The sequence below is a fragment of the Marmota monax genome, unplaced genomic scaffold (genome assembly GCF_021218885.2).
Source record: "Marmota monax isolate L192 unplaced genomic scaffold, Marmota_monax_Labrador192_F-V1.1 WCK01_AAM20220418_F8-fsc00024, whole genome shotgun sequence".
Lineage (NCBI taxonomy): Eukaryota > Metazoa > Chordata > Mammalia > Rodentia > Sciuridae > Marmota > Marmota monax.
This window is the reverse complement of record NW_026695224.1, coordinates 8611229-8624655: the sequence shown is the minus strand read 5'-3', so window position 1 is coordinate 8624655 and position 13427 is coordinate 8611229. Positions and strand designations below refer to the sequence as shown.

At 55.6% G+C, this 13427-nt stretch overlaps 1 protein-coding gene across 2 annotated transcripts; it reads right to left on the bottom strand.

Moving 5' to 3' along the window:
• Positions 1-7853: 7853 nt before the first annotated feature.
• On the bottom strand, positions 7854-13368 carry Irx5 (iroquois homeobox 5). Of its 2 annotated transcripts, XM_046434847.2 has the most exons (4): positions 12659-13368; positions 11208-11613; positions 10259-11035; positions 7854-8679 (listed from the first exon to the last, which is right to left on the bottom strand). In XM_046434847.2, the coding sequence occupies exons 1-4, from the start codon at positions 12905-12907 to the stop codon at positions 8426-8428; spliced, it is 1686 nt and encodes a 561-aa protein (XP_046290803.1). In that variant the 5' UTR covers positions 12908-13368; the 3' UTR covers positions 7854-8425. The 2 variants fall into 2 exon arrangements, with proteins under 2 accessions (XP_046290803.1, XP_046290804.1); XM_046434848.2 differs by lacking the exon at positions 7854-8679 and having other exon boundaries at positions 9617-11035; positions 12659-13366.
• Between the last annotated feature and the right edge of the window lie 59 nt (positions 13369-13427).

The following is a 13427-nucleotide window of genomic DNA, read 5'->3' as shown; positions in this document are numbered from 1 at the left end:
CGATTTCCCAAAGTGTAGGAAGGGCAAGTCTCATGCCCCTGGGGAGGTTGAAGCAGGAGGAGTCACTCGGGACCAGGAATATGCCCTGAGCCTGGATGACCCAACAAGACTCTGTCTCAAGAGGAAACGAAACTGGGGGTGTAGCCCAGTGGTCGACCGCTTGCCTAGCGCACATGAGACCCTGGGCTCTGGTGTTTGATCCCCAGACTGCAGAAAAAGAAAAGCTAAATCCCGAATGTAACTGGGGGAGGGGGGCACATGAGATGATTTCGGGGGGTGAAGAGACACTCATGGGGCACCCACGTCATTCTGAGGGCCGCCTGCAAAGCAGACAGGATAGGGCAGAGGAAGGGCCAGAAGAGCCACCGAAGGCCTTCAAGTCCGGGGGCACATTCACTGAATTCAATTTTTATTCTAATTGTCTCCTGCTACAGTCACAGTAGCTCTATCCATACCCCTTTCAAAATCAGGAAATGGTGACAAAATTTTAAGGAAAAAATGATATTAGTTCTAAGAGTCAAAGATCCTGACAAGGAAAGGCAGGGTGGGGCCGGAGCCTGCGGCCTGGAGTCCTGGGGGCCTTCTCAGACATCCCCCCCAGATGCGCTGGGGCTGGCAGGAGCCTGAGCAGATTGAAAGGGAAATGAAAAAGAAGAAAACAAAAATCTGCAGAGAAAAACAACTCCACCAACCCAAACAAACCAGGGCAGTGTTTCTCCGCCACACTCCTTGTGACAGCAGAGAGGTGGCGTTTATTCCAAATGAGCCCTTTTCTCCAACTTGCCACTCATCTGCTCTTTTATGTGATCCAGGAAAATTGGTCCTCAGCTCACCGGGAGCGTCTTTGTACATCTGGGTATTTGGAGAAAGAGCCGCCGATTACACAGGGTCTGCATTTAGGTACCGGATACAAATAGAAGGTAAAAAAAAGACAAACAATAACAACAACAACAACAACAAAAACCCTTGTGGTTTGAATCTAAAAAAAAAAAAAAAAAGACTCAGAAACAACTATGTAGTGAGTCTGATGTCAGACCGAGTTAGCCGGGAAGGTGTCTGGAACATTCTGGAAACCATGAGGGTATTCGGAATGTGGGGCTAACAGATGTCTCACTCGGCTTGAAAGATGTTGAGCTGCTAAGGGCCTGTGGGTTCCCTTGGGGACAAAGTCACTGATAGTTTACAGGAGAGGAAAAAAAAAATTTCCCCAGCTGACGACTGTACATACAATTCAATACAAAAAGTCAAGAAAGGGATTGAGAGGAAGCAGGCTGAAATGTCAAAAAAAAAAAATTCAAAATAAATGCATGAAAGAGTCAGGGCTCAGAGCCGTGCTCCTACTCAGATCTATGTTTGATAGAAGGTGCTCCATAGAAGGACTGACGGAGGACATTAATTTTTGCTTACACTTTGAGAGATAATTGTGGGCAGGCACAAGTGGCTTCCAGTAGAGGAATGAGCAGATCCTCTCAGAGCGCAATTATGTGGGGAAGAAAACGCTTCCTGGCAGGGAAAGGGTCCCCGCGCCTCCTCCTCGCTGTCTCTGGGTCTCTGGGAGAGATGGCGCACTCCTCATCTGTACTTCACACACAGTCCTGAGGAGGCCTAAGATGTTTCCCGGCCCAACCTAAAAATATCTCCCTTGACAGCCTGTCACCGCGTCTGAGAGGCTGCCATTATAAATTCATCCCTGTCTGTTAAGTCATTTTGTTTCGGGGACTTCTCTGTGGAAATACAGACATCCTGGAGAACTTAGCTTGGACAGGAGGGGGGGACTCGGACCTGGGCTTGGGACCTGGCTCTGCCTGTGCACTCTCTGTATCTGCCTGGACGAGTCCTGTTTGCTTCCTGAGCCTCAGTGTGTCCCCTGGGAGAAGAGACAGGAAGGGAGGGGAAGCTGGGGGCAGAGGACAGGGATTCTGTTGGCTCTGGGATTTTCCCTACATGCATCTCATTCTGGACGGTTGGGTACCTGGTGACTGTCCACCCAATGTGTCCATGAGAACAAGCACTGTGAGCCGAAGGGCTTGGGGTCCATCAGAGTATCTAACCCTGCTCCTCCCTTAATGTTTGACATTTCAGCAAATGGCCCTCCTACTCCCCTGGGTGCTCAGGCCCCAATCCTTGGAAGTACCCAGAAATCTCTTCCTTCTCTCATCCTCCAAAGTGTGGCCCAAACCTGGCCACTTCTCCCCACTCTCTGGCTACTGGTGGCCCAAGGCAGTATCACCCTCCACAGGATCCTCCATCGGCCTCCCAACTGCTCCCTGATTCCACTCTGGCCCTTCCAGAATTTCAGCTCCTCACACCTAGGGATGTCACTCGTCACTCCCATCAAGACCTCGCACTTTCTACTCCAAGTGAAATGAGCCAAAAGGTCCCCTCTGAAGTGCAAGCTGTCCCGCCATGAATTCCAAACATCTCATGAGGAAAGGGTCCCCGCGCCTCCTCCCCTTTGCCTTGGCCTCCTCCCCTCCTACAAGGGTCTCCTTGCTGTTGCTCAACCTGCTCCTATCTCAGGATCTTTGCATTTGCTATGCCTTCTGCCTAAAACTCTCTTCCCCCAAATATCTGTATCCCTAAATTCTTTCAGATCTCGGCTTAAGTTCCACTCCCTGAGGGAGCCTTCCCAGACAATGTCACTGAAAGAGTATACTCCTTACCCACCTTAGAATTTCTTAAAACCCTTGCCACTAGGACATGGTGATGTCATTGGCACACTCATTTGTTTAGTTTCTGTCTTTCCCTCTGAAGTGTAAGCTCCAGGAGGGCAGGGATTTGATTTTATCCATGTTGCATCATCAGCACCTGGAACCCTGCATCTGGCATAATGTAGGTGCTCAATTAACATCAGTTGGAGGAAAAGAAGGAAACCATTTAACTGAAGCTGCACTCACAAGGAGACCAGTGGAAAGCATTCCCCTGGAGAGGCCAATGCCAAGGTCTCTCTGGCCTTCTGTTGCAGGAAGTCAGGATGCCTCCTGGAGGCAAAAGTACAGTTGGTTGTTGAGAAATCTAGGGACAGTTTGAGGGGGTGTAAGGTCAGAAGGGAAGGTGTTGAATACAGAGAAAAGAACCCAAGCTCACCTTTAAAATCCCTAGAGACCAGTCCAAAGGTCCCTGTGTATATATTCTAAATAATGTGAGCCTGCAGACAAGGGGCTGGTGGGAGGAGCCCTGACCTGTCCTGCAACTCACCTGAAACTGGGTTCTGCTACCTAAGGGGACTCCAGGGGAACTCCAGTCAGCACCCCGGAAGTTCAGCCTTGAGCAGGTTCTGCCTTCTCTGCCTCCCCCACGGCCCTCCTTTAAGTCCCTGGGAGCAGTGCTAGCTAGGAAGTGGGAGTGCTAAGGGACAGGCTATTGTAGCAGGATTCTCCCCTTCAAATCAGAACCCAAAGGCTCTGTCTCCCACCTCCTCCTCTTCCCCAAGTCTGGATTGGTGACACCAGTGAGCTTCTGTCTTTAAGATAGTGTGGCTTTAATAACTGCGTTGAAGAATGTCCACCAGCCGTGCACTACAATCCACGTTAAGGCCAGGGGGTCCAGCCCCAGGTGAAGACAGGAGGCTCAGATGGGTTATTGGACCTGTCCAAGGACACAGAGCAAAGTAAGTTGCAAGGTCTGGGCTGAGCCACCAAGGCCCAAGCACCCACCCAGGAAGCCATATGGGCTCTACAGGACAGCCCCCGCTCATGGCTTTATGCTCCCCGAGGCTCCACGTTAAGGTCTCACTGCCATCCGAGAGGCCTTGGCTTACCTGTGGGCCTGCAGCAACCCCAGGCTGCCTCCAGGCTCCGTCAACCTGCCCGCAGGGGGCGATGGCGCGGCGCTAGAACCTGCGCCCCCATCCCTTCCTGACTCGGTTCGCACTCCTTAATCTGGGGACTGGGCCCGCCAGCAGCAAGCAGTCACAGGGTCCGAGCCAGGGAAAGAGCCCAGAGCCAGCCACTTGCGGAAACCCTTGCAGACTCTGGGGCCCGAAGGTTGAACCCCAGCTGTGTTGAGCGCCGCCGCCAGGCCGCCAGGGCGGACGCGAGCTCTGAGCCGCTGTTTGATGAGCATCGGCCAATAAATTCATTAATCATCATTTTATGCCTCATCAAACCCCCTGCATGCCCCTCCATGGGAGTTACACAAATTAGCCCTTGAAAAGACAGTAATTTCAGTTTAGCGAGGTAAGTGCTTTCTGATGGGCTCCGCGCACGGAGCTCTCCTGACAAGCCAATCCATCAGCGCGTCGGACGGGGCGCGGCCGGGACGTCCTGCCCAGCCCGGCCTCTCCCGACTCGGATCTCTCCAGCCTCGTCAGGTTTCGACGCTCTCCTAGCACAGCCTCCAGAGGCAAGTCGGGGAGGGTCTCCGTCCAGAGCGCGCCTCTTTCCTCTTTCGCACACCTCCTCCGCCAGCGTCTTCTCAGGTCTCCGCCTGGCGCGCCCAGACCCCCTCTCCAGCCCATCAAGACAGATTAACTTTTCCCGGAAAAATCGAAACCCCAAATTGGGGAATGAACTGGAGGGGCAGGAGGACGCGCTGGCTCTGAACTCTGTCCCCGAGGGGGAAAAAAAGTCGGACAGCCCTTTCTCCTCCTAGCATCTAGCTGTCCGGGTTCTGAGACCCCTGGCGATTATTAAATTGTCGTGTGTATTAAGTACGTACATTATTGGGGGGAGGAGGGGTTAATCCATGGAGTTCAGCCAATTCGGAAACACACCCCAGACTCCCCAGAGAAGGCCACCCGGTCATAGAGAAGGGGGTCTGCCCGTGTGGAGGGCAGGTCCACCTGACCATGGTGGCCAGAGAGGTGCGCAAGGTTTTCCCTCCTTGCCCTCTTGTCTTTCTTACTGAAAACGCTTCCTGGGGTGTAAGGACGACGCCTGCGGGGAGGGGAGGTGGGCTTTCCCGGCGTGACCCAAGCCTGGAGAGCTGGGTACGAAGGAGAGAGGTCCAAGCCTCAGTGGAGACGTCTGTGGCGAGGGCGGGTATGTGCCTTCTCATTTTCCCAGCCTGGCCTCGCAAAGGTCCCGCGGGAAGCCCACCGGGCGTGGAGGGCCAGAGCCAAGGATGTCCAGGAGGAGTCGCAGCCCACGCGGAGTCCTCCGGCCAACCCGCCACCGCCGCGGAGAGCTGGAGCGCTGAGCGACGCGCGGCTCCTTCATTAGCTTCCCCTCCACGCGGCGCTGCATGCCTCGGAAAATAAGTTAGCAAACGGGGAGCCGTTTATCTCTTTTATCTTGGGGCCTGATCCAATTAAATAAGTGCACATTTACATTTGCATCCATCAGGCGGGAGCGCTGAGAGCCTGGGGTTCGCTCGGAGCAAATAAAAGCAGATCTCACTGGGAAGTGGCGTCCGGGCGCGCGGGGCTCGTTCGGGCGCCGGAAACGAGCGCTGCCCTGCGGGCGGCCTTGGGGGACGAAGGGCTGGGAGCTTCAGTCGACAGGAGGCGGGAGACCCCCAGGGGCCCCGAGGGGGCAGGCCAGCTTAGGGGGTCCAGCCAAGAGCGGCTGCCCTCTCCCCGAGGCCTTCTCCTGTTAGGCCATCTGGTCCCGCCTAGTACCGGGGACCCAAGTCACATTTATCGCCCCAAACGAAAAGGAGACCGGGTCTGGCCCTGTCACAAAGGGAGACCTGCAGGGTGAGTCCAGGGATAGTCCCACCAAAGCTTTGGTTAGTTTGAGGGAAAGACAGACGGCCAGGTCTCAGTTGGGCCCGATTTCTCTGTCAGATGGTGCAGCCCCAAGGGATGGGAAGCGACAGCCCGACGGTGCGCTCTGCTCACCCACACGTCCCCGAAGCAGAGGGAGACCAGTCAACACCACCCGTTAGCACTTCCGGCCGGGTGGGCGGACGCAGGGGTAAGCGTCGCACCTTTGCCATTGAAGGTGCTTTCGAAATAGGGTTCTAAGCGATGGCGGGGTAGCTTTTGTTTTCTTTGCTTTCCCTTTTTCTATAACGATCACCCCAAGGGGGGGGAAAGCTCTTAAGACCAAAACGGTTGCGTGGTACCCGCACCCGAGCTTTCCAAACTGCAGCTGGAACCCGACTGCGCTGCGTCCTGAGTGCCAGCGTGGACCGGCCTACCCAGGTGCCCGTGTGCGCACCTGGCGCAGAGCGGGAACGTAGCGCACGGCCTGGGCGGCGCAGCTGCGGCCCCACCCGCGGGCTATCTGGTAGCTCACATATTTCTCAGTTGTCTGATGCCAGGTTTTTGAAACAGTGCGAAGCCATGGCGGGAATCCATAGGGTTAAAGCTGTTTTAGTCATGGGCCCTGTTCCACAAATCCCCAATGCTAACTGGGTCCTGGGGTCCAGGGCCGAGGCAACCTGGGGTGGTGAACAGCTTAAGTTTGACCAGCTCAGAGTTCAGAACTTAAGCCCTGCTGTGGGTGGGGGCTTAGCAGGGTTTCTCTTAACTCCCCCTCTCGGAGAGCCCGGTGGCTCTGGGGGACCAGTAGGCGGCGCCCTTCCTAAACTGCATCCGCTTCGGGCTCCTTAGGAGTGCAATCACATTCCTTTCACTTTGGGCATTTTGCAATGCGCTGTTGCGTGCCTCCACCGGATCTGGCAGCCACTTGCCCGGGACAGGTGGGCTGAAAGACAAGGCTTGCGCGGGAATCGCATTCACGACCCTCTCTCGCCTCAACCTTCCAGATCCCAAGAGCTGTGCACGTCTCGGGAATGACTGGCCCCGACAGCTTTACAAACTAGGAGGCCTCGCAGCAGGCCCCGCACCCGAGCTGGTGGAAAGACATTTAGGGGCCAGGTACCCCAAACTCGGGAGCAGGAAGGAGAAAGGTCCCATCTCGCAACCTCCCAAGGTCCGCGTATGCCCCCTCGGGAAATTAGTTGTAGTTACTGTCCCCTCACTCCCAAATCCCATGATCTGAAAATCGGCCCCGTGCAAAGGGGTAGGGAAAGGGACCCAGCCCGTTCCTGGTTTGGCGCTGCCTCAGGGGACTGTCTGCACAGACCCCACTCAGTGATCCCATGACCCTTGTGGCTTGGGATTGATTCAGTGCCTTCTAGTCCCTAAATACCGAATGAAGCTCTCCTTGGGACCAGGAATCGGCCCAGCCAGGCGCAGGTGGCTACAGCCCCTGCAACCCAGCACCGAAGTGTCTTGGGCACTGCTTGTCGCAGCTTGAGCATCCCAATCCAAACCTGCGAACAAACACTAATCCCCGCACATGCAAGAAGGTCCCCAATCCCCAGCCCGTGCCTCCCTAGACGACCGGAGAGGTGACAAAACAGAGATTCTGGGAAGGACTTGGGACCCTACAGACAGACAACTACTTCTGGGATCAAACGTAGCCAGGATTTCCTAAACGTCCGCAACCTACATCTACCTGGCAGGCCATCTCCGAACTGGAAAGTCACTAGACAGACATCAGAAAGGCCTCTGGCCATCGAAACCCTGCCCTGAAAAGAAAACCCCGGACTTAAGTGAGGGCTTTTACTCCAGACCACCAGGCGAAGAAAAACTATAGACCCTGCAGAGGTCAAGGGAGGTAGGGATGTGGGCAGAGGACAGCGACTTGGGCACCAACAGCCGAGCCCTGGGTGGTTTTGCTGCCCGGCCGGCAGGCTCCAAGTGCAGCCCCTCGGTGGGGAGAAAGGCCGCGCGCTCCCGGGGGCGCGGTGCGGGTTCCCAGGCTGCCCGGCGGCGGGCGTTCGGCTTGCAGCCCTGAGCCCTCGCAGTCTGACTTTGGAGGCCGCATCATTTGCATACACCCAGGAGCACAAGGAGGCCTGTAATTTTCTTTTTAAAATCGTTGGTCAGGGTTTAGGGCCGTTGCTTCCAAAACCCCGCCGAGTTGAAGTCGTCCTTAAACTCCCCCCTTAAGAGAAGGAGACTGGCCTATTCTTCCCACTTTTTAGTAGACAAGGTGACTCCTGGGGCTGCATATTCAACAGGGGGTGAAAAACTGATTGTGAGCCAGGCTGGAGGAGGGGGGAGGCATGGAGGGAGGGATGAGGAGCTGGAGGCGGTGGTCGGGAAGGAGATAGTCATCTCTGGAATTCAATTGTTTAAAAAATCATTTATAATTAAAGGGACAAAATAAAATACGATCGTCTCATGCATATTTGATCATTCACACTTCCAACTTTAAAATTATTTTCCCGGCGTGAATTTTCTCACTAATTTAAGCCTTCAAGTTCGACCACTCTTCGCTAAAATATCTGTACAAACGCTACTTTCAAAACTTGTTTAAATTCGAATAGACTAAAGAAGCCCCGTTGCAGGTGAAAATCAGGGGGGGAAAAAAGAGCAACAACTTCGGTGCAACTTTGGCATGTGTTTAAAAAGCCGAGTAGGGTTAAAGCAATCCTGAGTAGAAATGCAAATATGTGCATTTTGATTTAGCCTAATTAAACCGGTGTTATGTGCAAACACATGCTCTCTCTACACTGAGACTTGGGTTTAATAGAGCAAATTAATTCCCCTCGCCTGAGTATGTTTTTGCTGTAACACACCCCGTCTCCCCCCACCACCAAAAATTTCCCACGAAGTGAAACACGTTGGCGGCTCCATGTCAGGCGCAAAATGGAGACTCTGGCACCCCAGCCAAGCCGGAACAGTGAGGGTTGGCTGGCCTCCGACGCTGGGTGGTGTCTCTTCCTCATTTAGATTTGAGATGCATCCTGAGTTCACATTTTGAGATGAAATATGCGATACTAAGATGAAAAAAAAAAAAAAGCCTCAAAAATACTTCTGTAGCTACTGGGCCAAAACTCTTGAATCTGAACTGGGGAAAAGTGCTAAAGCGACGACAAGCCTCATCGAGTCCACAAAGGCCTCCTTATCTAGGCATATGACCTCCAGCTTCTAAAAGCCACTTGTCCAAAAAGAGGCCCTTGGGGGAGGGTCTCTGGATTCCTTCGGGGGCTCCCCTAGCTTCCCCCCAAATGACTGTGGCCTTCCCTACCACCCCACCCCCTTCCTCCCACTACCGGATCTCCAACTCTGCAAAGTGCAGGCTTGAAATTCAGGACAAGTGTGACACCTACCTGTGAAAGGGGGGAACAGTCCCCTCGCCGGTCCCAAGACCCCAGCCCCAAGGCTGCTTGGGCATCCACAGGGCCCCCCGCCCTCCGAGTGGTCGCGGATGGAACGTTCACTAATTTAATCAAATCCAAAGAAGAGATCAATGCCCCATATTGAAGGAGTAGAGGAGACAGTGACTTGGGAAAGCCTTCCCTTGGTATCCCCTAACGCTCCCCTCCCGCATTAGCCAGCAGCACCTTTGAAATAGTAATAAGGGCTAAATCCGGCATAAAATCGAACTCATTAGCAAAGTTCACCAGCTGATTGCTTTGCATAAAACACGACACTGATTGGAAGTAATTAGGTTAAGCGCTGGCGCTCGGGTGCTGCGAGTCTCTAGCTCGATTTGCCATCTTTTCTCCCTTCTGGGCATACACTTGGGTCTCTTCTCCTTCCTCCAGGGTCCAATCTTCCCGGAGCAGCCCGCATCAGTGATCCAAATCCGCATTGCCCGGGCAGGGCCGGGTTCCCCCAGGCTTGGAGCCTAATTATGGCTTTCCCCATGGGGCTCTGAGGGGCTGTGGAACCTTTCATTTCCCACTTGGAAAAAAAAGTTGCATTTGCACCTTTTGGACCAAGGCAATGGACAGTTTATTGAGGCTTCTAAAGAGTAATGAGTGGCTCTGATTCTGTTAAAATCTCTTTTAATTAAATATTTTGCATTTTACAAAGGCGGCTGCAGTTTCTTTTACTTTTTAAATCTAAGAGTATAACCTGTTTCCTTTCCGTAATAATACTTTAGCTCATACCCAGAAAAATCAATAGGTGTAAAAAATTAAATTAAACTTGGTATTTTTAAACTATGAAACAGTTTTGGGGAAAACACAAATGTATATATTTATATTACAAAAAACATTAAATGCCTGTACAGGTGTCTCGATTTCATAATTTACTTCAAAGATATTGAATTATCAATTTAAATACAAAAATGCTACATTAAATATACAGAATAAGATTTAATACAAATCCTTTTTTAATTCTTTCTTTTCGGTTGGTTAAGACATTTTTTTTTTTTTTTGTATTTGGAGATGTTTACATCTTTATGTCATCCATCTCCATAAACTATAAACTTTTGAATAGAAGGGTAGTTTATTTCTCTGTCTCTCTCTCTCTTTCTCTTGGTGATGGAAAAATAACTGCCAAGGCCATGGTTTTAATAAATTATGCAAGTCCGGGACCCACGCAGCCCGCGTTAAATGTCGGACATACCTTTCTTCAGTTCATAGGGAGAGTCTTTGCACAGGTCTAGCTGAGACTGGCTCCGCAACATTTTCGGGTCTTTAGCCAAAGCGTCCGCACGGTTCAACACCGTCTGGTTTAATCCATTGAAATGAGAGCCCGGACCGGTGGTGGGACCTGGCCCGGGCCCCGGGTGGCCGTGAAGGTGTCCGAAGGAGCCATAGTTCGTGTAGCCGGGATAGAAGGGCGCGGTGTAGTAGAGAGGCCGGGACAGCACCGTCCCGCCCGGAAAAGGACACTGCGCGGAGGGCGAGCGCGACGGCGCCGGGGCCGGCGACGCGCGGCTGCCTCCCAGGGTTTGCCCGGCTACAGGCCCGGGGCACGGTGGGCACGGAGAGCCGTCGCTCCCGCTGCCCCCGTCCTTGACCTTGTCCGAGGATGTGGCGATCTCTGCCAAAGACCACAATTTGGGCTTGGCGAGCACCGCTGGCGGCGGCGGCGGTGGTGGCGAGTGGATCACCGAGGGCCCGCCGGGACCGGGGGGCAGCTCTCCCGCGGACGGGTGCGATCCGGGCGGCGGCGCACCCGCGGGGTAGTGAGGGGCCGGGTCCTCCGCTAGCCGCGCCGTCGCTGGCCCCGCTGGGGAGGGCCCGCCGGCGCGGGGGGGCCGGGGCAGCGTGTCGTGGCGGCCCTCGGAGGGCGGCTCCTTAAAATCCGAGTCGCTGAGACTGCCTTCGGTCTCCTTGCCGGCGGGGGTGGGCGGCCCCTGAAGCCGTTCGCAGCCCGAAGTAGCCTTCGGCTCGGCTCCTGTGGGCGAAACCCAGGCTGTCAGAAACGCAGAGGCCACGCGGCGGGGCCCCGGTTCCCGCCTGCAAAGGCAGAGACCCTGGCCCCAAACCTCCAGGCCCCGTGCGCGCCCCCTCCAGGCCCCCTATTCACTTAACTCCAGCTCCACAAATCCTTTCCCTCATCCACCAACCTGCTTCAGGGCCTTCGGGGTCGCCCTTGTCCTCGGGCTTCTGGGGCTCGTCCTCGTCATTCTTCTCCAGATCAATGTTCTCCTCCTCCTCTTCGTCCTCGCTGCGGTTTCGCGGAGTCCACGTCATCTTGTTCTCCTTCTTTAGGCGACGGCGCGCGTTGGCGAACCAGGTGGATACCTGGGTGAGGGTCATCTTGGTGATGATGGCCAGCATGATCTTCTCGCCCTTGGTGGGGTAGGGGTTCTTGCGGTGCTCGTTGAGCCAGGCCTTGAGAGTGGCCGTGGCGTCCCTGGTGGCGTTCTTCCGGTATGCAGGGTCCCCGTACGGGTAGGAGCCCAGGGGCGCAGCGTATGGGTGGTACCCCAAGGAGCCCGCCATGCCGGGTGTGTGGTCGTAGGGAGAGCCCTGCGGGGGACAGGCAGAGAGGAGGTAAGTGTGGGCCTGGGTCTCCACTGCCAGTTGAAGGACCATAGCACTCTTTGCCTACGCCCCGGGGTTTGCGGGGGAGCCAGGCCCTCAAACCAGCTTCCCCTGGGGGAGGGCTGGTTGACTCAGACCCAGAAGCACACCGCCCCCCTCCTCAGAAGACAGCAGAGGCCCCAATTCCTGAATCTGGTCCTTCGGGGACCCCTGAAGCTGTCCCGACCTCGGTGCCACCCGGTCTGCCGGGGAACGACCGTGCCCTGTGCGCAAATCTGGCCTCCGCGCCCGGCCCACCATCCAGATAGAGGCCTGGGCAGGAGCAGGGACTCCATGCTCCGCTCTGGGGCGACCTCACGTTGGGCGCACGGGGGTAGAACAAGAGAAGCCAAGGCTTGCTTTCTTTCTCTTTTAATCCACAAAGAAACGCAAAGGAAAGGCTGAGCCTTGCCTAGCACTCCCACCCTCCAGAAATGCTAACCCGAATCGAAGCCACTGCGCTTTTCCAGAAAGTGCACCCGGCCGAAAAATCCCGGATGCACCGCAGCTCGGTCGACTTTTCAGAAATTTAATACCTCCAAATCGGATTGTGAAGATAGGATTACGGATTTGCAACATTTTGGAGGATTAATTAAAGGCGAGGCCAAACACATTTGCATAGATTTAGCACGCTTCTGTTCTGATTTCGGATCTATTTCTTTTGAACTTTTCCAAAAACCAAAAAATAAAATAAAATTTGCAGGGCGGCCCGGAGTTTCCGTTTGAACCAAATCCGGCTTTAATTACAACGACCTTTCCCCTCAAAACCCTTCCCTCCACCTCAAGGATCCGAGCTAGACGCGGCTTTTCTCCCAACAACTCCTGAGCCCAAGGCCCGGGCGAAGCCCAGCGAGACAATCGCCCAAGTTTGTAGGGACCGCGAAGCCTGGCGGGGGAGGTCGGCAGTGGTGCCTAGGCCCGTGTCCCCAGCAGCCCTCGCCCGTTAGCCGGGCCCGGCTGCCCTCGCCCTCGGCGGATCCCGCTCACTCACCACGTACGAGGAGAAGGCGGCGGCGGCGGCAGCCGCGGGGTCGGCGCCGTATTGGAGGTGCGAGTTGTAGCCCGGCGAGGGCGCCGTGAAGGCAGTGGAGCCAGCGTAGGGAGAGAACGCAGAACCCGAAGACGAGCGGCCGAGCTCATCCGTACGGGGCCCCGAAATGACGCTGGTGCTGTATGCGGGGCACGAGTAGAGCGCCAGCGAGGCGGACGGCTGGTACAAGTAGCCCTGCGGGTAGGACATGGCCACACAGGGGCATGGGGCGCGCCGCGCCGCGGCCGCCAACGAGTCGGGCGGCGCCCTGCGAGGGCGAGCGGGCGGGCACCTGGCCTCTGGCTGCCCTGGGCCGCTGCTCCTCGAGCCCGGGCTCCGGGGCTCCGGCCCGCGGCGCCTCCTTGTTGGCTTCCCGCGCGCCTCCGGCTGCGACCGCCGCGCCCGCTCCTCTGCGCGCCTCGCTCGCCCAGGCTAGGCTTTTTTCCCCCTCCCCGCCCTTGCTGCTTTCTCTTTTCCCCCCTCGCTCTTTGCACCGGGGGGCTCTGCTTTTGGCTTCGCAAAGGTCCTGCCAAGATGCTAAGTTGGAAATTGAGGATTCTGACGCCTTGTGCGCGCCCGAAGCTCCTCCTTCCTGGGGTGTAGTCGGTGGGAGGACTGGCAGGAGCCTCTGGGCGGCCACAGCCAACCCGGCCGCCAGGCGCGCCTCGCCCTCTCCCTCTTCCTCCCCGGCTCCCTCTCCCGCTCGCTGGCGTTCCCCTCGCCCCTCCCT

Excerpts from the sequence above, each read along its gene's own strand:
- Irx5 (XM_046434847.2), bottom strand. The coding sequence starts at position 12,907 with ATGTCCTACCCGCAGGGCTACTTGTACCAGCCGTCCGCCTCGCTGGCG. Across the intron at positions 11,614-12,658 it reads CCGCCTTCTCCTCGTACGTG|GGCTCTCCCTACGACCACAC; the intron begins GTGAGTGAGCGG and ends TGTCCCCCGCAG. Across the intron at positions 11,036-11,207 it reads CCCCGAAGGCCCTGAAGCAG|GAGCCGAGCCGAAGGCTACT; the intron begins GTTGGTGGATGA and ends TTTCGCCCACAG.